The sequence below is a fragment of the Oryx dammah genome, unplaced genomic scaffold, assembly GCF_014754425.2.
Source record: "Oryx dammah isolate SB20612 unplaced genomic scaffold, SCBI_Odam_1.1 HiC_scaffold_10, whole genome shotgun sequence".
NCBI classification, from domain to species: domain Eukaryota; kingdom Metazoa; phylum Chordata; class Mammalia; order Artiodactyla; family Bovidae; genus Oryx; species Oryx dammah.
The window spans coordinates 23190782-23214668 of NW_024070194.1; the positions used below are offsets into that span (position 1 = coordinate 23190782).

The window sequence follows — 23887 nt, forward strand, 5'->3', positions numbered from 1 at the left end:
TACTCCTGACACGACAACTTCCTTCCTCCCCTCCCCAAGGCTCCCAAGGCGACCTTGCAGCTGTGGGTGTGCTGAGCAAGTGAGCTAGTGGAAGGTACAGCCCATGGGATCCCTGGGTGACCTTGGACAAGTCCCTTCTCAGCCTCAGTCTCCTCAGAGGTACAAAAGCAGGAGGAGCTGGAGGGAATGGAGTGGCCTGGAGACTCTCGAAGTTCCTTTCAGCCTGCATGGCCTCTTCTAGAATGAGCTGGGACGCAGGACATAGGTGACCAGGGGCTCGGGAAGCAGGGGTCAGGGCACCTTGAGAGGGAGGGTGCTGAGGGAGCACTGATGCGTGCAGCAGGCAGCTTCCAGAAGGGTAGACTCGGTACAAGTTTGGCTGTCCAGCCAGAGGCCCTGTCACGGCTCCTCCATGGCCAGCTGGGATATCTGGAAGCCCACGGATCCTCTTCCAGGGGCTTCCCAGGGAAGCTGCGGGCTGTGGAGATGCCTCTAGGGATTGGCTAGAGCTGGAGGCACCCATAACTCTGGGTTCTGGAGTCTCCTCAGAAGTGGAAGTAGGGCTCTCAGGACTCAACAAGCCTGCCTGGGCTGTGGCCTGGGCCTCGCTCTTAGAAATACCTTCTCTGCAATGGGGCTGAGGAGGGTCAGGGAAAGACCTAGAAAAAGAGGTGCACTTTCTTTAAGGAGGAATAGAGAGTGAGGAGTTGGGGAGGGGTCGGGGTACACAGGAGTTGGTCTCTGTCTTAGTGTGTGCATGGTGGGGGCGGGTGACACAGTGAAGAAAAACAGGAGGAAAGGAAAAGATAAAAGGAAAGCAAGAAAAACGAGAAAGGAAGGGTAGGAAGGAGGGGAAAACCGAGGTGGCAGAAATGTAGGAAATACAGGAGAAAAGAGAGAGGAGATGTGAGTGAGAAAAAGAGAACAAGGAAGGGAGAGGAGGGGGAACAGCTAGAGAGTGAAGGGGTGAGAGCGAACTCTTGAAGTGGCCTGCGCCTTGGCTGCGGGCTGGGCGCCTAGGTGGGCGCTGGACGGGGCCTCCTGTCCCCCCTGCCGTCCAGCTTCCGGTCCTTGCGCGGGCGCCGCTCTCTCTGGCCCTTCCGATTGGGGTTTCTCTCTGCAACAAGAGCACAGAGGGTTGTTGCTGAGGCCATCCTGACAGCCGAGGGGTATCCCCCCTCCTCCCCGCAGCAGGCTCGGAATGACACAGGGGTGCTGACCTGACAACCACTCCTTTTGAGAGTTGGGACGGCAGCCTCACGTACCCTAAACCGGACACTCTCAATTCCTTAGGGGCTGAAGAGGGCACTGACTTGTGGGGCTCCACCCGGCCCAGCTCTGCCCTCAAACAACAGTGACAGCCGCATCTGGCTGATGCTCCCGCTGTTGCCAGCTGTGGCTCCAGGTGCCCTTTGTATCTCATTTCCAGAATATCCGGGAGGCAAGGGCAGCCTGGATGCCCCATATGATGCCGTCACTGGGGTCTGTACCCACTGGCTCTCCCACCGTGGGGAGTGGATGCAAACCCCAGACCTGCCGGGGAATCCTGACCCCACTGTGCCCCCCGCCCCCCATGGAGCTGGTATGAGTATCTAACACAAACACACAAACAACTCCCATTTCTCAGGTGAGGCAACTGAGGCCCAGGAGGGCCCTCGCTTACTCAGAGGCACAGCCTAGGCTGGAGTTCTGGGCATTACTTTTGAGTGACTCCTGGCTCACCTGGAGCAAAAGACCATGTCGTCTCCGTGGCCTGTACCCCAACCCCCGCCCTTGGTCACACCATCCCGGTCATTGGCAGCTTCATCCACTGCCACACCCTCACACTGGCTGTGCCCTCTGCCTGGAATGCTGTTCCTGTTGTGAGAGATTATCAACAAGCAAGAAGACGGAGGCATGGGTGGGAGCAAAAAAGTGAAAGTTGCTCAGTCGTATCCGACTCGTTGCAAGCCCATGGATTATACAGTCCATGGAATTCTCCAGGCCAGAATACTGGAGTGGGTAGCCTTTTCCTTCTCCAGGGGATCTTCCCAACTGAGGGATTGAACCCAGGTCTCCTGCATTGCAAGTGGTTTTTTTTTTACCAGTTGAGCCACCAGGGAAGCCCAAGAATACTATCCCTTCTCCAGTGGATCTTCCCGACCCAGGAATCGAACTGGGGTTTCCAGCATTGCTGGCTGATTCTTTACCAACTGAGCTATCAGGTAATCTGGTGGGACCAAGGACAGCCCTAAATTTCTGGTTTAAAAGTGTCTACACATCCAGGCCATCTTCTTGCATCACTGGCCCCACACTCTTCTACAGGAGCTGCTGGGTGCTTCCCCAGGTCTGGGGTCTCTTCGTTTCTCTGGTCCCATCTCAAACTCATCCCCTGTCCCCAGCTGCCCACCATGTATGGGATAGTCCCCCTGGAAGAAGGCTCATCCCATCCAGTTCCCTAATGGCTGCCCTAGCTTCACGTAGCGAGAAATCAGCTCGCTCAGAGCCAAACTCTGTCTCGTGTGTGAATGTATGCCAAGTGCTGTGGAACACTTGTCCTGTTGCTGACTATTCTAGGGCCACCAATGTGCTGTCAATCAGGAGGTGAGACAGCTTTGTTGGACTTTACAGAGTTGCCATTTGGGAAACAGCGTCTCTGATGGCAACATGGTGGTGCCTGAGGCCCTGACTGTGGACGGCTACCGCCTTCACTGTGATGTTACTTCAGTCAATACTCTGGTGTGTTGGACCCAAGCACGGCCATAATGAAATTTGTTTCTCCTTATAGTTAGGCACTAGGCGTGGGTGCATGCTAAGTCCCTTCAGCTGTGTCTGACTCTTTGTGACTCCATGGACCGTAGTTCACCAGGCTCCGCTGTCCATGGGATTCTCCAGGCAAGAATACTGGAGTTGGTTGCCGTGCCCTCCTCCAGGGGATCTTCCCGACCCAGGGATCAAACTCTCATCTCTTCCATCTCCTGCATTGGCAGGCACGTTCTTTCCCACTAGTGCCACCTGGGAAGCCCAGCTAGGTACTATGCTGATTTTTCTTTTTTAATGACCAGTGCAAATGGGTCACATTATTCATAACTTTGTTTCAGAGCATCAAGGGGGTGTCCCAAGTCCTTCATTATAAGAGGTATCAGTCTGAAGCGGTTTCAAACTCCTGCTGGAAAGGACAAGCTTGATCTTCCTAAAGGGTCTGAGGCTGACCCTTGCAGGTGGATGCTGGGGAGGGCAATGCTCAACACACAGGAAGCTGTGGCTAGTGGGGGCCTTCGGGCTGTGCTGTGCTGAGTCACTCAGTTGCCTCCGACTCTTTGTGACCCCATGGACGGTAGCTCACCAGGCTTCTCTGTCCATGGGGATTCTCCAGGCAGGAATACTGGAATGGGCTGCCATGCCCTCCTTCAGGCAGTCTTCCAAACCCAGGGATTGAACCCAGGTCTCCTGCATCGCAGATGGATTCTTTACCATCTGAGCCACAAGCGAAGCTCTCAGGCAGCCCTACAGGGATGCTTTGTGGGGTCTGGGTCCTGCAGTCACTATGCCCTGCCTGTTGCCCACCACGCCCACCCTGGTGCTCACCTCCTGGGCAGGGCCTCCGGATGGGGCACGTCCTTGACTCAGACAGCACCTGGCAGGCGGCTGCCTCCTCCCGCGTGGCCCGGCCAGCCTCCCGCTCGCGGGTCTCCAGGCCCCAGGCCGAGCCACAGGTCTTCCCGTTGTGTGTACAAGCGCTCCAGCTGCCCCAGGGGCTCAGCTCACACTCCTCTGGGGGAGGGGAGGGGAGACAGACAGACAGATGGGGTCAGTTGGCAGTGAGTGTCCCGCAGACCAAGTGCAGGGTCTGAGGGGTTCAGCTCCCTGAAGACACCATCTCCATGTGTTAGAGTCCCAGGCTCTCATTAAGGAGCCAAAGGGGAACGTTTAAACAGCTACTCATGAGATCCCGGGATGATAGCGGTACTAATGCAAACGCAGGCTGTGGCGGGCCAGAAGCCCGAGTGACCGACTGTGTGGCTTTAAAGGGGAAGGCTTCCCTGAGGAGGTGACATAGGAGCCAGAGGAAGAGCAAAGTTATCAGGCAGCAGCGGAAAGCAGTGCATCCCAGGTAGGTGTGCACAGCCCTGGAGGCCTGGCCATCCTGTGTGGGGCACGAGGATGCTGTAGTGAGGGACAGAGGGAAGGTTCAGGATGGGAGGGACAGGAGACAGGCTGCAAGGTTGGCTGGGAGGCCCTCAGGGCCAAGACCTGGTATCTGAACCTGATCATGTGCCTCTGATAAGCTTTAGGAGGTGGGAGTTACGCTGTGCTGTTGTGAGGGAAAATGAAGTCATGGACAGAAAAGGTAGGGAGTAATTTTTTTTAATATATGAATATATAATATATAGCATTCTTTCACATTTGGTTCTTTTAAGAGTCCTAGAAAGGTAGGCAGAGAATAGGGCAGCTCTTAATACCTCCACTTTGCAGATTAGGACACGGAGGCCTAGAGCAGGTAAGGGGTAAGCTGAAGCTCCAATCCTTTGGCCATCTTATGCGAAGAGCAGACTCATTGGAAAAGACCCAGATGCTGGGGAAAATGGACGGCAGGATAAGAAGGGGGCGACAGAAGATGAGATGGTTGGATGGCATCACTGACTCAAGGGACAGAGTTTGAGCAAGCTCCAGGAGATGGTGAAGGACAGGGAAGCCTGGAGTGCTGCAGTCCATGGGGTCAGAAAAGAGGTGGACACGACTGAGAGACTGAACAACAACTAGGGAAAAGAGGCGCTTGCACAGCAGAACAGCAAGTGTTCAAGATCCAGCAGGGCCCAGTAACCAGGTCTCCAGACCCTGGAACTACGGTCCTTCACAGACGCATTCATCTGGGAAGCACAGACTGCGTACCTGCCATGTGCCCCCTGCTGTGCGGGGTGCCCGGGTGAGGCAGGGAAGGCACAGCCCCGGTCTGCCTCCCAGAGCTCACCATCTACAGCAGTGGGGCTGGAAGGGCAGGGTGCTTGTCCAGACCTGAGTAAGCCTCGGCAGCAGTAGGAGACCAGGGGGCCCCCTCCTGAGCCACCTGGTGGGCTTCCTAGAGGAGAAGACTCCTGATCTGAGTCTTGAAGTGGGCATGGGGAGGTCAGCCAGATTCAGGGAGGGGCAGGAAGGACAAGTGCTCCAGCTGAAAGAAATGAAAGTAAAAGTGTTAAGTCGCTCAGTCGTGTCTCTTTGTTGACCCCAGGACCGTAGCCCGCCAGGCTCCTCTGTCCATGGGATTCTCCAGGCAAGGATACTGGAGTGGGTGGCCATTCCCTGCTCCAGGGGATCTTCTTGACCCAGGGATTGAACCTGGGTCTCCTGCATTGCAGGCAGATTCTTTATCATATGAGCCACCAGAAAAGCCCATAGTTGAAAGAAACATCTCAAGCGAAAACATCTCAAGCGAAATCCCCGGATGACTCTGCCCTCCGTGGGGAAGCTGGAGCACAGACTCAACTGGGGGAGGAAAAACCTGATAGGGTTGGAGAGGTGGCAGGCGGGGACCACATTGCCCACAGCCTGGGGAAAAATGGGAGCCGCTGAGGGGCCTGGAGCAGAAGAGAAACCTGATCGGATTGTCATTCTCAGATCATCGCTCTGGCTTCTGTAACGAGAGACAGTGTGGGCTGCAGGCAGTGAGACTGGAGGCAGGCATATGGGCAAGAGGCTGTGGCCAAGATCCTAGCAATGGGCAGAGAGTGGGGAGAGAACGGCATGTTTGGGTGTAGGGTGGGGAAAAGGGAAAGGAAGGCTGGGGCAAGTTCAGGAGCTTTATCCTGCTTCATTTCCCCCAAAGTTTTTCTTTCTTTCTTTCTTTTTCTTCTTTTTTTTTTAACCACCTAACATCTGTATTTATTCTTGTGCATCTTCTGTCTCCCTTGTAAAATGTCATGTCTACAAGGGCAGAACCTTTGTCTGCATTGTTCACTAATACGCCCTCAGCAACTTGGAAAGTTGCCTGGAGCGTAGAAGCTGCTCTAGCAAATATTTCCTGAGTGGATGAACGAGATTGGATTGGATGTAGGGTGACAGGCAAGAGTCCACGGTGATGTGCAGGCTTCCAGAATGGCCAGCCTGTGGGTGGTGGAGCAGGTCACTGATGGAGGAAGCCCAGAGGAAGCACCAGGCTGGGGATGGGCACGGAGGGAAGAAGGCACCCACAGGGCAGGTGAGGATGTGAGTCTGCTGCCTGTGAGAAAATGAAGCTGAGGAGAGCGAGTTAGGAGCCATCAGTGTTTGGAATGATCGTGAACATGAGCCCAGAGAGACTGTGTGGGCAGAGATACGTGATTCAGGTGAGAACACTGGCAAAGAGCCTCGTAAAAGGACAGATCACAGAAGCGGTGCTCACACAGGAATCTGAAAGGAGTAGGGGGAAAACAGAGCAGTCACAACAACTAATATGACAGGCAATAACAATGACATATATTGAGCACTTACTTTGCCAGCTACTGTATTAAGTACTTTAAAGTATATTAATCTACCCCTTATAACAACCCTCTCCCATGAAGTAGATTTTATCTTCTATTGTAATTTTCTTAACATTTGGAGAAACTGAAGGACAGAGAGCTTAACTGATTTGCTCAGGTTCACTAATGGGGGATTTTTAGAGATAGCATTTGAACCCAGGTCTTATTCCAAAAGCAATACTCTTCTTCTGGGCTCTGCAGCCGCCCTTGGCAATAATAATGATGTAGATGTTGACAGTAATAGTAACCATCACAGTGGTGCCTATGATGGGTCCAGTGTATTGAGGGGTTCCTGTGAGTCCCTGACATTGCATTGGGTTTCCCATCATCACGTGACTTTCTGCTACAGTTTCTTCCAGGTCTCTTGACACCCCTTACCAGCCTCTGCTCCAGAGAGGGAGGGGACAGGGCAGGGCAAGGATGCCCCCACTCACCCTGGCACTCCCGTGTGCTCTGCTGGGCCGCAGTGCCTGGCGGGCAGGTGGGCAGACACTTTCCCTTGTACAGATAAAACCGCCTCTTGCATTGGATGCAGAAGTCCTGGCTGAAGCAGCTTTCACATGTGGCTCCGCATTCTGTAATACAGCCAGGACCAGCCTTGGTGAGGGGAGCTACCTGGGGAGGGGACCCTCTGGGACTGCCCAGGACTGGGCAGGGCCTCTGAGTGACCCAAGCTCTGTAGCACTGGGGTCCGGATTCAGTGTGTCTCTGGAGAGGGAATGGCAACTCACTCCAGTTTTCTTGCCTGGAAAATTCTATGGACAGAGGAACCTGGTGGACTACAATCCATGGGGTCACAAAGAGTCGGACACAATTGAGAGACTAACATCTCATTTGAATCCCAAACTTGTCCACAAATGGGGCTGCATTTCAGAACTCCTTTTCTCATTTGAGTAACCATCAGGCTCAGTGGGGGCAGGTGTCATGTCCAAGGTAACATAGTTATTTTGATTCTCTTTATCATTTGAGCTGAGGCTCAGAGAGAGCAAATACCTTGCCTGAAGTCACACAGTGAATCTGGGCTGCGAGCAAGGACTCCCTACTCCATTTCCACGAAAGCTCAAAGATAGTCATGATTTGCCCAGCTCACAGTGAAAACCAAAGTTAGGAGTTAGGACTCCTTTTCCCATTGAGCTAGGCCCAGGGAGAGTGAGTAGCATGCCAAAGGCCACAGAGCAAACAAGGGTAGAGGTGGAAGTTCCCTGCCCTGTTGTTAGTGTTGAGCTCAGAGAGGGCACTAGCTTGCTTAGGGCTTCAGAGCCAGCCTGAAAGCAAGCATATATCTGAGTCTGGGCTCAGGCATACGCTACTTCCCCAGGGGCTGTTGTGTTAGGTGAGAGGTGGGATGTGGACCAGGAGTGCGCAGGAGCGCAGTGCTAGCATAAGATATGGGAGGGGCCACATACTTTTGCACCTGTTGACTTCCTGGCCTCGGACGCCAAAGTAGCCGGGGGGACAGTCGTGCACACACTTGCCGTACTGGCGGATACCTTCCCGACGGATGAACAGGAAGAGCCTCTGCTGGCAGGTTGAGCAGCCGTTCTCCTCTGAGCAGATAACACAGCCTGTGCAGTTGCCCCCCAGACCAGTGCCCGCTGCCAGCCAGACCAGGATGGAGGGTGGGGAAAGGGAGAGAGACATAGTGAAACCACATGTGTCAGCAGCTCAGACTGTCTCATTGGGATAGAACAGTAATTGAGCACGTGGCCATCCAAATGACTGCACTTCTGATGCAACTATATCATGTGACTTTGGTCATGTGACCAAACCCTGGCTAGTAGGTTATAAGGTAAAGCAGTGTGTGTGCAACTTCTAGAAAGCTTAAAGGGCAGGGGCGTGCCCTTTGTCATCCCCTGATCCTTCCTGTTGGATGGAATGTGAACACGAGAGCTGGAGCACAAGCATCTATTTTGGATCATGTGTTAAAGATGTTGGAGAAACAAGATTAAAAGTTCGGTCACTCACTGGCATATTTAATCTTCACTAATACAGTGTGTATTTTTGAGTGTGTTTGTGGTGCACATGCGTGAGGGGGTGAGAGAAGACTCTTGTCTCCCTGCTGCCTTTGTGAACAATACCCCATTCCTCACTGACACCATTATCAAGGGCTCCCAACATCCTCAAGTACAGCAAGTAAAGGGAAGGAACTTTTTGTTCCAGAAGTGGCAACCAAAGCTGGGGAGAAAAAGGTGAGAAATACCCTAGGAAGAAAGCTCCTCCAGGGCTTACAGGGAGTCTCTGCCGTCCGACTACCTCTGATCATGCTGACACCAAGACAGGAGGGCTCAGGAGAGTTAGGAGCTATCAACTTGGGGAAGACGGGGTTGCTGTGGCTTTCCCTCACTTCCCAAACCCCCAAACCAAGTGAGAGGAGATGCAAGGGTACCCTTCACAGACACTGTTGCCTGCATAAAGGGGGTGACCCGCACCTCACACCCCGGTTGGATGTTAGCTTGTGTGGCTCTGCTCCTTCCAACACCACTTTGAGCACAGAAAAGAGACCAGGAGAGGGAAGGGCCAAGCTGAGGGGGAGGCAGCAGAAGAAACTGCACATCCTTCATGGCCAGCATGAAGGGTTCTCAGTGGCAAGTCTCCCCAGGAGAAGTCAGGCTCAAGAAGCCTCACCCAAGAAGGCTGGTTTCTGGCAGGTGCCTCAGCAAGAGGCAGGATGGTAGACCACTGGGTAGGTGGAGCTGGGGAGAGTCAGAAAGTAACTGGGTGTCATTAAGGGACAGGAAAGGGCCAGGCAGCTTCATAGAGGCAGAGATTAGGGAAACATGAAACTGTTGCATGTTTATACCTCACCAAGTTCAGCTTGTTTAATAAACTAGTTACCTTGGCACTATGTAAGCCCACTGGCCCTGCGATGTGACCCCACCAACAAAGGGCAAAGAGACCCTCTGTTGGCTTGAGGTGATCTCTGCCACCTGGCAAAATAGGACTCAGATTAGAAATTATGTTCAATGACAGAGAAACAGAAGGGTATTTCCTGAAAACTGAGTTTGTGGTTGGAGACAGCCTGATACAGGCGTGGGTGGTACTACCCATTTTGGAACTAAAGAAACAGAGGCTCAAAGAGGTGAAATGACACACCCAGCATCCCCCAGAATCAGTGGTGCAGGGACCCACGTCAGTCAGCACCACACTGCCACTTGGCGCATTTGCTCAGGGCCTCCTCTGTGTCAGGCAGAGCCTGGGGCTGCAGGCATGAGCAACACGTGGCCCTGCTGTTCTGGGACCTTACAGCCTGGTTGGGAGGCTTGCAGCCCACAAAAATGACTGTAATAGCAACGCAGATGGTGACAAAGCGAAACCCCTATTAGCTGTTGTCTCTTGGAAGAGTTTAGGGATCACGCAGCCCAATCCCTGCAGCTTCCCTGGGGACTCAGAGGCCAGAGAAGGTGGAGCCTTCCCCAAGGTCAGGCAGCCAAATAGCAAAGAAATTCCAATTAGAGCTACTGCAGTATTTGTAGAGTGAGATTTCAACATGCTGCAGAAAAAACAACCCAACAAGGACTCACCCCTGACCTGGGAGGGTGTCAGTGTGTGTGCATGCAGGCATGTGTGTGGACAGGTGATGGATCTCAACTACCATTATTCATCACCACCTCTTTGAAGAGCTGTTGGCTCTGCCTCTTGCTGCATCCCTGATCCCAGCCGTTGGTAGGGTGCCCTCTAGTGCCTCCCTGTTGTAATGACACCCCTGACTTTTCGAATCTGATGGCCTCACTCCGGCTTTCATCACGTCTCTATAACTCATAGGAGATTGCTGCTGCTGCTGCTAAGTCGCTTCAGTCGTGTCTGACTCTGTGCGACCCCAGAGACGGCAGCCTACCAGGCTCCCCCGTCCCTGGGATTCTCCAGGCAAGAACACTGGAGTGGGTTGCCATGTCCTTCTCCAATGCATGAAAGTGAAAAGTGAAAGGGAAGTCGCTCAGTCATGTCCGACCCTCAGTGACCCAATGGACTGCAGCCTACCAGGCTCCTCCGTCCATGGGATTTGCCAGGCAAGAGTACATAGGAGATTAGTCCTGAATATTCTTTGGAAGGACTGATGTTGAAGCTGAAACTCCAGTACTTTGGCCACCTCATGCGAAAAGTTGACTCATTGGAAAAGACTCTGATGCTGGGAGGGATTGGGGGCAGGAGGAGAAGGGGACGACAGAGGATGAGATGCCGACTGAACTGTCTGACTGACTGACTATCAGTTCAGTTCAGTTCAGTTCAGTCGCTCAGTCGTGTCTGACTCTTTGCGACCCCATGAATCGCAGCACGCCAGGCCTCCCTGTCCATCACCAACTCCTGGAGTTCATTCAAACTCACGTCCATCGAGTTGGTGATGCCATCCAACCGTCTCATCCTCTGTCATCCCTTTATCCTCCCGCCCCCAATCCCTCCCAGCATCAGAGTCTTTTCCAGTGAGTCAACTCTTCACATGAGGTGGCCAAAGTATTGGAATTTCAGCTTTAGCATCATTCCTTCCAAAGAACACACAGGACTGATCTCCTTTAGAATGGACTGGTTGGATCTCCTTGCAGTCCAAAGGACTCTCAAGAGTCTTCTCCAACACCACAGTTCAAAAGCATCAATTCTTTGGCACTCAGCTTTCTTCACAGTCCAATTTTCATATCCATACATGATCACTGGAAAAACCATAGCCTTGACTAGACGGACCTTTGTTGGCAAAGTAATGTCCCTCTCTGCTTTTGAATATGCTATCTAGGTTGGTCATAACTTTCCTTCCAAGGAGTAAGCGTCTTTTTATTTCATGGCTGTGATCACCATCTGCAGTAATTTTGGAGCCCAAAAAATTAAAGTCAGCCACTCTTTCTACTGTTTCCCCATCAATTTCCCATGAAGTGATGGGACCAGATGCCATGATCTTCGTTTTCTGAATGTTGAGCGTTAAGCCAACTTTTTTACTCTCCTCTTTCACTTTCATCAAGAGGCTTTTTAAAAGTTCCTCTTCACTTTCTGCCATAAGGGTGGTGTCATCTGCATATCTGAGGTTATTGATATTTCTCCCGGCAATCTTGATTCCAGCTTGTGCTTCTTCCAGCCCAGAGTTTCTCATGATGTACTCTGCATATAAATTAAATAAGCAGGGTGACAATATACAGCCTTGACATACTTTTCCTATTTGGAACCAGTCTGTTATTCCATGTCCAGTTCTAACTGTTGCTTCCTGACCTGCATATAGGTTTCTCAAGAGGCAGGTCAGGTGGTCTGGTATTCCCATGTCTTTCAGAATTTTCCACAGTTTATTGTGATCCACACAGTCAAAGGCTTTGGCATAGTCAATAAAGCAGAAATAGATGTTTTTCTGGAACTCTCTTGCTTTTTCCATGATCCAGTGGATGTTGGCAATTTGATCTCTGGTTCCTCTGCCTTTTCTAAAACCAGCTTGAACATCTGGAAGTTCACAGTTCACGTATTGCTGAAGCCTGGCTTGGAGAATTTTGAGCATGACTTTACTTGCGTGGGAGATGAGTGCAATTGTGCGGTAGTTGACTATAACTCATTAGAAAGGGCAATGCTGTTCCTCCCATTTTCCCACGGTTACAGATGTAGAGACTTGGTGCTAATTTTATGAATAATAAGTGATGACAGCTAGAGTTTGTACAATGTTGCTTTAGAAAGATCCAGACTTGATGGCTCCTCAACTTGACTATGCATAAGAATCTCCAGGGAGGCTTGTAAAGCCTCTAGGCCCAGGAATGTACATTTAAACAAGACCAAAATAGACATAATTGGCATTTTGTGTGTGTCTTTTCTTGCTCACAATCTTCTTTCCCTGAGAATCAGACCTGGCAAGTATGCTTGTACAGTTTGACCCTGTTCCCTAGCCAGTGGTTGACAGGCTGTACCAAGGCCTGACAAATCATCCATGCTGGGACCATTAGACCATCTTTCTAGAGAATTTTGACTGTGGGTGGACAGACCATGGTTTAGGATGGCCTCTTGACCTAAGGACATTTGCAGGAGGGCAGGGTGGTCTGTTCCAGTGTACGCGTGTGAGAAGCTTTGGTGGGCACTAACACTCTTTTCTAGCAAAGGCCCATCTCTGACTTTGAGGTTCATGTGGTACCACCTCTGTCCAGATGCATCTAACGTGGGCTTGAGCAATCAGCATCAGGTCCTCTTGACTGCAGTGATTGGTTCAGACACAGGCACGTGTTTCAACGGAAGCTAGTCTTAGGATTGTGTGTGTGTGTGTTTACACTCTATTTGATTAGAGAAGATGTAGACCAGAGTTCGTGGACAGCACATGATGGGAGAGTGTCCCAAGAACGGAGGCCACACAGGAGATTGCCTGTGCATCTGATCTACTCCTGGGAGGGTCCATAAAGTCTCTTCTCTTCTAAAACCATTTTGAGTATGGTTTTCTGTATCTTGCAGACAAAGACTCCTGACTACACAGAAGCACAAAGAGAGAAAGAAAGAAATCAAATGCAGAGGGATGGGGGGTGGGGAAGAAAACTTGATGGGGCCCAGAGGGTCAGAGTTTCTGAGCATCTTCTAAGTCCAATTTCTAGTCCCTGAAGTCTTGGCTCACTCCATAGTCCCAAATAAAGTCACTAGTTAACGTGAGGTAGCTCTCCTCATGCCAAATTACAATATAGAAAACTATAAAACACTGGTGAAAGAAATCAAAGAGGACACTAATAGATGGAGAAATATACCATGTTCATGGATAGGAAGAATGAATATAGTGAAAATGAGTATACTACCCAAAGCAATCTACAGATTCAATGCACTCCCTATCAAGCTACCAATGGTATTTTTCACAGAGCTAGAACAAATAATTTCACAATTTGTATGGAAATACAAAAAACCTCGAATAGCCAAAGCAATCTTGAGGAAGAAGAATGGAACTGGAGGAATCAACCTGCCTGGCTTCAGGCTCTACTACAAAGCCACAGTCATCAAGATAGTATGGTACTGGCACAAAGACAGAAATATAGATCAATGGAACAAAATAGAAAGCCTAGAGATAAATCCACAGACCTATGGACAAAGGAGGCAAGAATATACAATGGATTAAAGACAATCTCTTTAACATGTGGTGCTGGGAAAACTGGTCAACCACTTGTAAAAGAATGAAACTAGAACACTTTCTAATACCATACACAAAAATAAACTCAAAGTGGATTAAAGATCTAAACATAAGACTAGAAATTATAAAACTCCTAGAGGAGAACATAGGCAAAACACTCTCTGACATAAATCACAGCAGGATCCTCTATGACCCACCTCCCAGAATACTGGAAATAAAAGCAAAAATAAACAAATGGGATCTAATTAAAATTAAAAGCTTCTGCACAACAAAGGAAACTATAAGCAAGGTGAAAAGACAGCCTTCGGAATGGGAGAAAATAATAGCAAAAGAAGCAACTGACAAACAACAAATCTCAAAAATATACAAGCAACTCCTGCAGCTCAATTCCAGAAAAATAAATGACCCAGTCAAAAAATGGGCCAAAGAACTAAATAGACATTTCTCCAAAGAAGGCATACAGATGGCTAACAAACACATGAAAAGATGCTCAACAGCACTCACTATCAGAGAAATGCAAATCAAAACTACAATGAGGTACCATTTCACATCAGTCAGAATGGCTGCAATCCGAAAGTCTACAAGCAATAAATGCTGGAGAGGGTGTGGAGAAAAGGGAACCCTCTTACACTGTTGGTGGGAATGCAAACTAGTACAGCCACTATGGAGAACAGTGTGGAGATTCCTTAAAAAACTGGAAATAGAACTGCCTTATGACCCAGCAATCCCACTGCTGGGCATACACACCAAGGAAACCAGAATTGAAAGAGACACATGTACCCCAATGTTCATCGCAGCACTGTTTATAATAGCCAGGACATGGAAGCAACCTAGATGTCCATCAGCAGATGAATGGATAAGAAAGCAGTGGTACATATACACAATGGAGTACTACTCAGCCATTAAAAAGAATACATTTGAATCAGTTCTAATGAGGTGGATGAAACTGGAGCTGATTATACAGAGTGAAGTAAGCCAGAAAGAAAAACACCAATACAGTATACTAACACATATATATGGAATTTAGAAAGATGGTAATGATACCCCTGTATGTGAGACAGCAAAAGAGACACAGATGTATAGAACAGACTTTTGAACTCTGTGGGAGAGGGAGAGGGTGGGATGATTTGGGAGAATGGCATTGAAACATGTATAATATCATATAAGAAATGAATTGCCAGTCTGGGTTCGATACAGGATACAGGATGCTTGGGGCTGGTGCACTGGGATGACCCAGAGAGATGGTATGGGGAGGGAGGTGGGTGGGGGGTTCAGGATTGGGAACATGTGTACACCCATGGCAGACTCATGTTGATGTATGGCAAAACCAATACAGTATTGTAAAGTAAAATAAAGTAAAAAACAAAAAAAAATTACAATCAGAATGATGTAGGTCACCAGGTAAGTGGAGCCCAACAGGTCATGGTGGAGCAGCTCAGCTTTAGCAAGGCTGAGGGCCTGAAGCTCTGCCCACTCAGCCTGACCACATGGCACACTAAGGGGCACTGGGGTTCTAGGGCACATGTTTTGAAAACCCTGACTCCTTCTGTACCTCAACTGGATGCTGGCCTTCATCACTGCCCTCTCTCCCCTCTGAGGCACATTTCTCATTGAAGTATCAGTATTTGAGCTCTGATTGCAACCTCCCTGAGTTTTCTTGGGGCATCATGGGGGATGACATCCCATGTGATCTCTCTTAGTATTTCCCTTCATAAAGACCATCCTCACGCAGTCAAAGTACCAATGGCCCTGAAAGGATGATCTTGTGTTGCTCCAGCATCCAGAAGGGCTTGGAATGACATTGGAGTCACTTTGTCTTTCCTCAAGCAGCCAGGGGATAAGTTGAGACTTGGATGTCCATCTTATGGAGAATGACAGTAGACTTTTTATCACATCGGGGTAGGTGGTTTACTAAGGGATGCAGGCTTATAACAACTCTGAGCACGTGCATTAGACCAAGGTTCAGTAATCCATTCATCCATCCAACCATTCATTCAACAGATAGCTAGTGAGCCCCTACTCTCTGTGAGGTCCAGTGCTAGGGACTCAATGGTTACGAAATGTGGCAGTGATCATGGGAAATGTACTTCAACTCTCTGGGCCTCAGTCATTCTAGCTGTGAAAGAGGGTGGTACTTAACTTGCAGATGTGATGAAAGCAGACGGTATAATACATGGAAAAGTCTTAGCATAGAGCCTTTCACCCTTGGGATGGTGAAGAGCTCAGGGCAGAGACAGAGGAGGCAGCTTTGGTCTCGGGTGGAGAGCAGTTTATTCTTTCTGTTGGGATCAGAGAATGACCTGTGTTCTTTGAAACAAGGGTTCCCAATCTCAGGTCACTCACATCCTGAGAATGACCGCAAGCCCCTTGTTTTGATGGGAGTCAATGGTTCAGTGTTTGCAAGTGATCACTATATCTTTTTCATTTAGTGATCTGAGTGGATTCAGAGTCATTTCTGCATTATTGTGCCTCCTGCCCACCTTTCCTTGAGGGGGTCAGAAGGCACAGGGCGACATCTAGGATCCTGAAAATTACCTGGTCTCTCAGGCAGGCCCATCTCCTTGGCAGCCCACAGTGAGCCTGAAATTGACAAATCCTCAATACCCAAGCCAAGAACTTCAGCTATACACTTAAAAAAAAAAAAAAAAAAACTAATTCGCTAACAGTTAAAAAATCAGATTTCACATAAGAAGCTGGAAAAGTTATGAATACTTGCCCACACACCGGGCCTGCATTCCCGCAGGGCAATGCTTGGCTGGAATTCCACAGACAGGGCCCATGCTCTCCGGTTTGCCAAGGTCCCCACCACTCCCTTTTATTATCCCTGACACTGAGGGCAAAGGTCAACCGCCATGTATTATCATCCTTGGGCGCCATGTGTTATCATCCATGTATCTTACAGCTGCTTCATTCATTCACATTAGAAGGCAATGCGGAGTAGGGGTTCCCAAACTTGGGCATGCATCAGATTCACCTGGAGGGCTGGTTAAATCACTGATTGCTGAGCCTTCCCCTCAGTCGCTGATTTAGTAAGTCTGGGTAGGGCTTGAGAATCTGCACTGCTAACAGGTTCCTACTTTAAAGTGGAGCAGGGTTAAGAGCCACACTGCTTGGGTTCAAGCAGCTCTTCCCCTTATCCTTGTTCACGTCCCCTGGAACTAGTGCCTTAGCTGCCCTGTGCTTCAATTTTCCCACCTGTAAAATAGGGATCACACTGACCAACCTGAGAGAACCTTGAGGACCTGAGCAGGCCTGACACTTAACGAGGGTCTCAGTAACATTGCTATCACCACCCGCCATGCCTTATTGGCGTTTGTGATCTCAGACTTGCTTTGGCAATCAGCGCAGAACTTTTCATTTGATGTCAACATTTTTGAGGTAGAGTTTCTTCACATTTGGGGTGTGCCCAGGGAAGTGTGTCTTGCATGAGAACAGTGTGTGTCATGGGGGACTACAGGATTTAACACAGCTGTCCTGAAGGACTCCCTGGGGGAGAGGAGGATGGAGAAGAAGAAAAAGAGACCGCCATCGCCTATCCCAAGGCAGGGCAACCTGACGAGGGCCAAGCTCTTGAGAAGGATCCAGAACCATGTGTGTGGGGGGGGACCCACACACAGAGAGTGCTGGATGGTGCATTCTCCTATCCCTGCCTGGCAATGGAAGATGCATGTCACCGATGACCAGAGGAAATAAACAACATCTGGGCTCCCATCTGCCTGCTCAGATCGCCACATATGGGAGGCAGTCTTTGCCACTGGAGGCTGGCTCAGAGGACCCCCGGGCACATTCCTGCCTTGGGAGCAGATTTCATCATCCCCAGCAAGGCATGGGCCCTAGAGAAGACTCCTGATTGGAGAGACTGGGGCAGGGGTGTGGGGACACTGTCTCAGCTTCCAGCCCACTTTCTGGCTGTGTGATCTTAGGCAAATGGCTTCAGTATTCTGAATCCGAGTCTCCTCTTTTGCAAAATGTGGACAATAGTAGAAACCACCTCCCAGCACTTGTGAGCTCATCCATGCCGAGTACTTAGCATAGCACATGGCAGATAAATGAGCACTATTTTAGCATTTGATTGATGGGAGGTGCACAGGAAGCACCCCAAGGGGCTCCCTTGAGAGCTGGGGGTTCAGCTTGGCTCATTCTCCTTTCAAATTTCCAGTCTTGCACACTGCAGATGCCTGCTATTTCTTAAATGAATGAATGATGGCTTGATAAAAGTTCTCAAAAGCTGTTCTCAGGGAAGCTGCAGTCTAGTTGGGGGAACTTGGTTCATACATTGCCAAGAAAGCTGATGATGTCTGCCCAGCAGAGCTCAGAGCTAAATGAAGGACCCAGGCAGCCAGGAGCTGGCTTCAGACTGCAGTTCATCAGGGATGGTTTTCTGGAGAGGCAGATGTGGGAACTGGAGCAGGACTGGTTTGTGTCAGAAGAAAGGTTTCCTAAGAAAGGTGAGTTTATGACAGTACAGGAAATACCCTACATATGAACCTTCAGGCTGTGAACTTTCAAAGATGCCAGTGTGTCTAGAGAAAGGATGAAGAGAGACAAGGGGAAGAAGAAGTAACTGAAGAGCCGAAGAGGCTCACAGTGCAGGAGATGGCAAGGGGATGTTCTTTATTCGAGAAGATTGTTCATTTTTGAGAAACAGGACCTGAATGTAGAAAGGTCCATGAAGTTTGCAGCAGCTGTTCAGAGTGTAATTCAGTGCTACCGTGTCATCTATGATGAGAGAAAAAGCTACTGTCCAGATGTCACTGGATCAGTTTTTCAAGAGGGGCAGGAGGATTGAATCCAGCAATGAACCAGAGCCTGTGCCATCAGCGTCAGGTGTGAGTGAAACTGAGCTTGCCCCCATCTCCTATGGCTGATGACCATCCACCATCTCCCAGCTCCCCTCCCTCCTCCAGTCAGTAACCCTTCTCGCCTCTTCACTTGATGCCAGCCCCTGTGTGCCAGATGTAGTACTGCACTACTGTGCTTTTCAAGGTACTGTACTGGAAGATTAAAAATGGTTTTTTGTCTGTGTGAGTTTGTTTTTATGTATTATCTGTGTGAAAAGGATAATAAATCTGTTATAGTACAGTACTATATAGCCAATTATGTTAGTTGCGTACCTTGGCTAACTTTGTTGGAATTACAAACAAATTGGACTTAAGAATGCACTCTGAGAACAGAACTTGTTTGTATGTAGGGGACTCACTGTATATAAGTTGGTGGCAGGGAGGGAGCTTGGGCAAGAAGCAGAGAGCAAATCCTTGCTACAGTGTCAATACACGAGGGTTTAATGGGTAGAACCCTCAGAATATAGTAATAATAGGCACACATCCAAAATGGAAACTTTTTAATACTTTCCTCCCTCTGCCCACCCCAAACTGCCCCTCCTGTCCACTTGGGTCAATGGCTACTCCACTTGTGGTCAAACATCTTGGAGTCACCCTGACTCTTCTTCTTGTGTCCTGTCCCTCATACAGTCTATCAGAAGTCAGTCTACACCAACGCCAATTACATTCCCTCCCAATCGCCACTTGCCCTGCTCTGGCCGTGCTGGCCTCATTCATCTTTGCTGTCCCTCAAACGTGCCAAGACCACTCCCAACTCAGGGCCTTTGCACTCGCTTACCATTCCCTCTGCCTGGAATGCCCTCCCTACATTCATCCACAGGGTTCAACCCCCTTGGGGTCTCTACTGGAATGTCCTTCCCCATGAGACCTCCCTGACCACCTTGCCTGAAATCACACCCATCGCACATCCCTGTCTCACCCTGCTTTGTTCTTCTTTGGCACTTATCTCCATCTGACATGTGAGGGGTTGGTTTGAGTTTTTGTTATCTCTTTCCCGCCATTGAAAGGTGAGCTCCAAGAGGGCAAGGATAAACCACAGTGCTCTGCACAGACTCTTCAGCACCTTGCTTTGCTCACCTGAAGTATCCTGGCGAATGCTGCACGTCACTGCCTCGTCCTTTTTTACAGCTGCTACCCCCTCCATGTAGAGATGCTGCATGGTTCACTAGGTACAATGATCATATCCACTTCAGAAAAGAGGAAACTGAGGTCCAGGGCAATGCTGCTGCTTGCTCGAGGTCACTTACTAAGAGATAAGTGACTTTCTAAGAGGTATCTGACTGGATAGTCTGACACAGGCAGTGTGACTGCAGAACATGAAGGCTTACCTCAAGGCCACACTGCCTTCCCACTGCCAGTGTATCCCAATGCCTCCTTTAATCCTCCACACAGAGTAACAAGTCCCCTTGCTAAGGCTTTGCTAGGTTTCCTGTGCTGTGCTAAGGCTAGTCTCCTTCAATGTCCATTTGACCTTGATAGAGACAGGAAATTAGCCAGACAGTGGCAGTATAGGTTGTCCCAGGACTGATCCCGCCCTTCTGCATCTCATTCAATCTCCCTTCATCCCATGCTCATCTCCCCTTATCTCCATGACATGGAGCACATCAGTACCTATGTGTTCAACCAGGGGGCCAAATGACCATTTCCCTGTCCTTCAGGCCCCTCCAGGCTCTCTCTGAGTGATTCTCTTGCCACCACCTGGACTTGGAGGAGTGGGGAAGTACCCTGCCCCAGCCCCTGCTTGAATCCTTCTTAGACATTGGTTTCTACCAGCTGGGGAGGTGGGGAGACAGAGGCTGGTAGTGGAGCCAGGGCTCACACCCACATCTGCTGTTTCCCAGCCAGTGGTGAGCCTTAGAATCAAATCCACATCAGAATCCCCTGAGGCTGTATGCATTTTCCTGTTAGACCCTGTATCTCCAATTAGTCTTTTAAGAATAACTGCTTATTTTACTGCACGTGTGCTCAGGCACTCAGTCATGTCCAACTCTTTGTGACCCTATGGACTGTAGCCCGCCAGGTTCTTCTGTCCATGGAGTTCTCCAGGCAGGAATGCTGGAGTGGGTTGCCATTCCCTTCTCTGGGGGATTTTCCTGACCCAGGGATTGAACCCACATCTCTTATGTCTCCTGCATTGCAGGTGGATTCTGAGCTACCCGGGAAGTGGTTATTTTGTCAGTTACTACCAAATAGCCTATCTCTTTGAAGATATTTATTATGCTTATTGAAAATTAAAAAAAAAATCACCTGGGTCTGCTTATTTAAAACAGGCACTTCCACCCCTCGATGTGTACTGTTGGTTTAACACTTTACAGTGGTTCACCTGGTGTCATGTGTGTATGAACTCATGTGATTTTCAAGAAACCACTCTGTGAGGTCAGCCAGGGCTTCCCAAACTAATGAGCATACAAAGTGCCCAGGGATCTTGGGTTCAAATGTAGATGCTGATGCTAAAGTTCTGAGGTGAGGCCTGAGAGTCTGCTTTTCGACAAAGCTCCCCAGGGATGCTGACGGTGCTGGCTTCCAGACCTCATTTTAAGAAGCAAGAAGGCAGGTGCTGTTATCACTTCTTATTTTATGGGAAAGGAAAAGTGAAAGTGTCAGTTGCTCAAGTCATGTCAGACTCTTTGCAACCTCACGGACTGTAGTCTGCCAAGGCTCCTGGGTCCATGGAATTCTCCAGGCAAGAATGCTGGAGTGGGCATCCATTTCCTTCCCCAGGGAATCATCCTGACCCAGGGATCAAACCCAGGTCTCTCGCAATGCAGGTAGATTCTTTACCATCTGAGCCACTAGGAAAGCCAAGAAACCTGCCTTTAGATCCCAGTTCCATACTTCATTCCTCAGGCCTGTTATTGGACCTCAGTTTGCTCACTGTAAGCTAGAGGCAATCATCTACTCACTGGAAAGCCTGTTCCTTCCACAAATATGTATCAAGGACCTACTACGAGCCAAGAAGTGTTGTAGACACTGGGGATCCATCAGAGGACAAGACAGTCCTTCCCCTCATGGAGTCTGCATCCTAAAGGAGAGAGAGAGGTCATCTGAGACAGTGACAGTAAGTGAATGAAAGGAAACAGAGTGAGCAGAGGAGAGGAGGGTCCGGCCACAAGACAGGACTCGCTGAGATATACAAGGAAGGTATTCCTGGCAGAGGAACCAGCAGGTACAAAGGTCCAGGGGCTTAGCATGGAAGAGGGCAGTGAGGCCAGAACACAGAGACTGGTCAGAAAGGCAGATCAGCCCAGAGCAAGGTGCTGGGCTCAGAAAAGGCTAGTTCTGGGCTTTCCTGGAAGCAAGATGGGAAGACCTTGTTGGGTGCAGGCCAACAAGAGTCTGCATATCAAGAGGTCCCTTTGGGGCTGAGCAGAATGGATGGGAAGGGGCAGCAGTGGGAGCTGGGAGCCTGAGTTGGAGGCCTGCGGTCATCTAGGGGGTTTGGGCCAGGCTATTGGCTGTAAGCAGCAGATGGACAAGTCTTGCTCAAGGGTAATTATGAGAATTAAAAGGTAAGCAGTCTAGTTCATGGTACAGCAGGTAGCTGGTGTAGGCTGCTGTCAGCTCCCTGTCCTCAGCTCTAAAGAGACCTGATCTGAGAATCCCATGATGGTATCTAGTCTGCAGCCTCCTCCAGAGGTGCCTGAATCCCTTCTGCTCCTTCATATCATTGGCTCTGCTCGTGCTTCCATGACCTGTGCTGGCCTCTTGACGTTCACAGGCCACTGAGACAAAGTCTCACTCACATCTTGCTGTTCAGTTCCTCCCTACCCCTGCTGCACACCCGCCACCTCCAAGCTGGGCTGATACCTGAGGCCCTGTCTGGATGGCTCCCCCGGTCATTCTCGAAGGTGAGAAAAACAGAACAGGCATCTGCCCGCCCAGGCCTCCAGACCAACTGCCCAGCTCAGGAAGTAGGAGATGAGGGGAGGCAGCGTGGGGCAGGCAGGAGTCCAGGTCATATACATCTGAATTTGAATCCCAGCTCTGCAACCTTGACCCTGGGGGGTCCCTCTCACTTCTCTGAGCCTCACATCTCAGCTGCAAAATGAAAATGATGCTACCAAAGGGTTGTCTGGAGGATGAAGTGAGGTAATAACCTACACAGCACCTAGCAGCATGCCCGGTTCATATGCCAAGGACCCACCAAATGGGAGTCAGCTTTATCCCCATTGCTGCCCTGGGTTCAGCTCAGTAATTCCTGGCATGGTGAATAAGAGCTCTGGCTTCGGAGCCCCAGCTTGGCTTCCAACCCAGATGGATGGGGGCTGTGGAAACCTGGGCATGTGGCCTCACCCACCTGGATCCTACCTTCCTCTTCTGTAAAACGGGTCCTATCTCCTGAGGTTATAGGTAATTAATGCACACAAATCACCTGGCACAGAGTAGGTGCTCAAAACTGGTATGATGCCAGCAGGGAGGAGCTGAATGGAAGAAGGTGACAGAGGTTTTGCCTAGGAAACCTCTCATGGTCCTGGGGTACTGTCTCCACCACACCAAAACCCAGTCAGTTGGAGGGACCTAGGCTTGCAGGGCCGGGAAATTCCACACCCACTGTTAGCTGCTATCAGTTTTCTCATCTGCAAAATGGGGATTGTAATCCTTCTTATCCATTTAAAGGCAGGATTAATGGCTAGAACCAAGACAAACAGCCACAGCCAGAGATACTGATCTCTATGAGCTCCTAAAGACCCTCTGAAGGACCAGGTCTGCAGAGGGGCAGAGCCAGGCTGATGCCTGCTGAATATCTACAGCATCCAGGACCCTGTGCCATCAGGTCCTTCTGTTAAATCACTGCAAACCCATCACAGCCTTGCAAAGCTGGGCTACGGATTGAAAACTGAGGCTTAGAAAGGTAAGGTGGTTGACCCGAGTACTCACAGCAAAGAGTCAAGTGGGATGCAAACCAGAGCCCTAGCTCCTAACTGCTGCGAGCTGTACCTCCCTGACGGCTTGTTGGCCCCTTCCTGCTGCCTCACGCCTGGTGACTCTCCAAAGGTAGAAAAGTGCCACTGAAAGTCACACATCCCAGAGCCCAAGGCCCACAGAGAGGGGCCTGGAGCTGTGTGGTGCAGGGTCAGACAGGAGGAGGAGAAAGGAGGCCGCAGGAATGACTCAGTGGTCTTACGCCTGAAACCACCTGCACTGCAGATGGAGCCCTTAGCAGCATCCCCAGACCTTCAATCTTCAAGTCTGCATTACTCACAAACGTCCTGAGTGCCAGTTTCTTTCTTTTTCCTTTAACAGGGAGGGGGCTGGAGGGAGGATTATTGATGCAAGAGAATAAGATGGTCCAAGAATTGAAACCATTCAGAGAAAGAAGCCCTGGCAGAATGTCAGCCATTGGTGGGACGCTCCACTCGTGGAAAACATCAAGCCAACTCCCCCTGACCCGAGGCTGGTGTATCCAGCTGATACTTGTCCTATTCACTCTGTTGAGCCTGCCACCTTCATCAGTCTGGGGCCCTCAAGGACAGAGTCTGGCTGACAGCAAGGGTTTAATAGACGTGTGCCGG

At 49.9% G+C, this 23887-nt stretch overlaps 1 protein-coding gene across 1 annotated transcript in view; it reads right to left on the reverse strand.

The window, feature by feature from the left end:
* Positions 1-1016: 1016 nt before the first annotated feature.
* The window catches only part of RSPO4 (R-spondin 4), a 35449-nt gene continuing 12578 nt past the window's right edge, over positions 1017-23887 (reverse strand). Inside the window, exons 2-5 of the mRNA XM_040248771.1 lie at positions 7883-8071; positions 6911-7051; positions 3568-3753; positions 1017-1117 (exon numbers count right to left, since the gene is read on the reverse strand). Coding sequence (XP_040104705.1) covers positions 1017-1117; positions 3568-3753; positions 6911-7051; positions 7883-8071 — 617 coding nt within the window. The remainder of the gene's footprint in view (positions 1118-3567; positions 3754-6910; positions 7052-7882; positions 8072-23887) is intronic.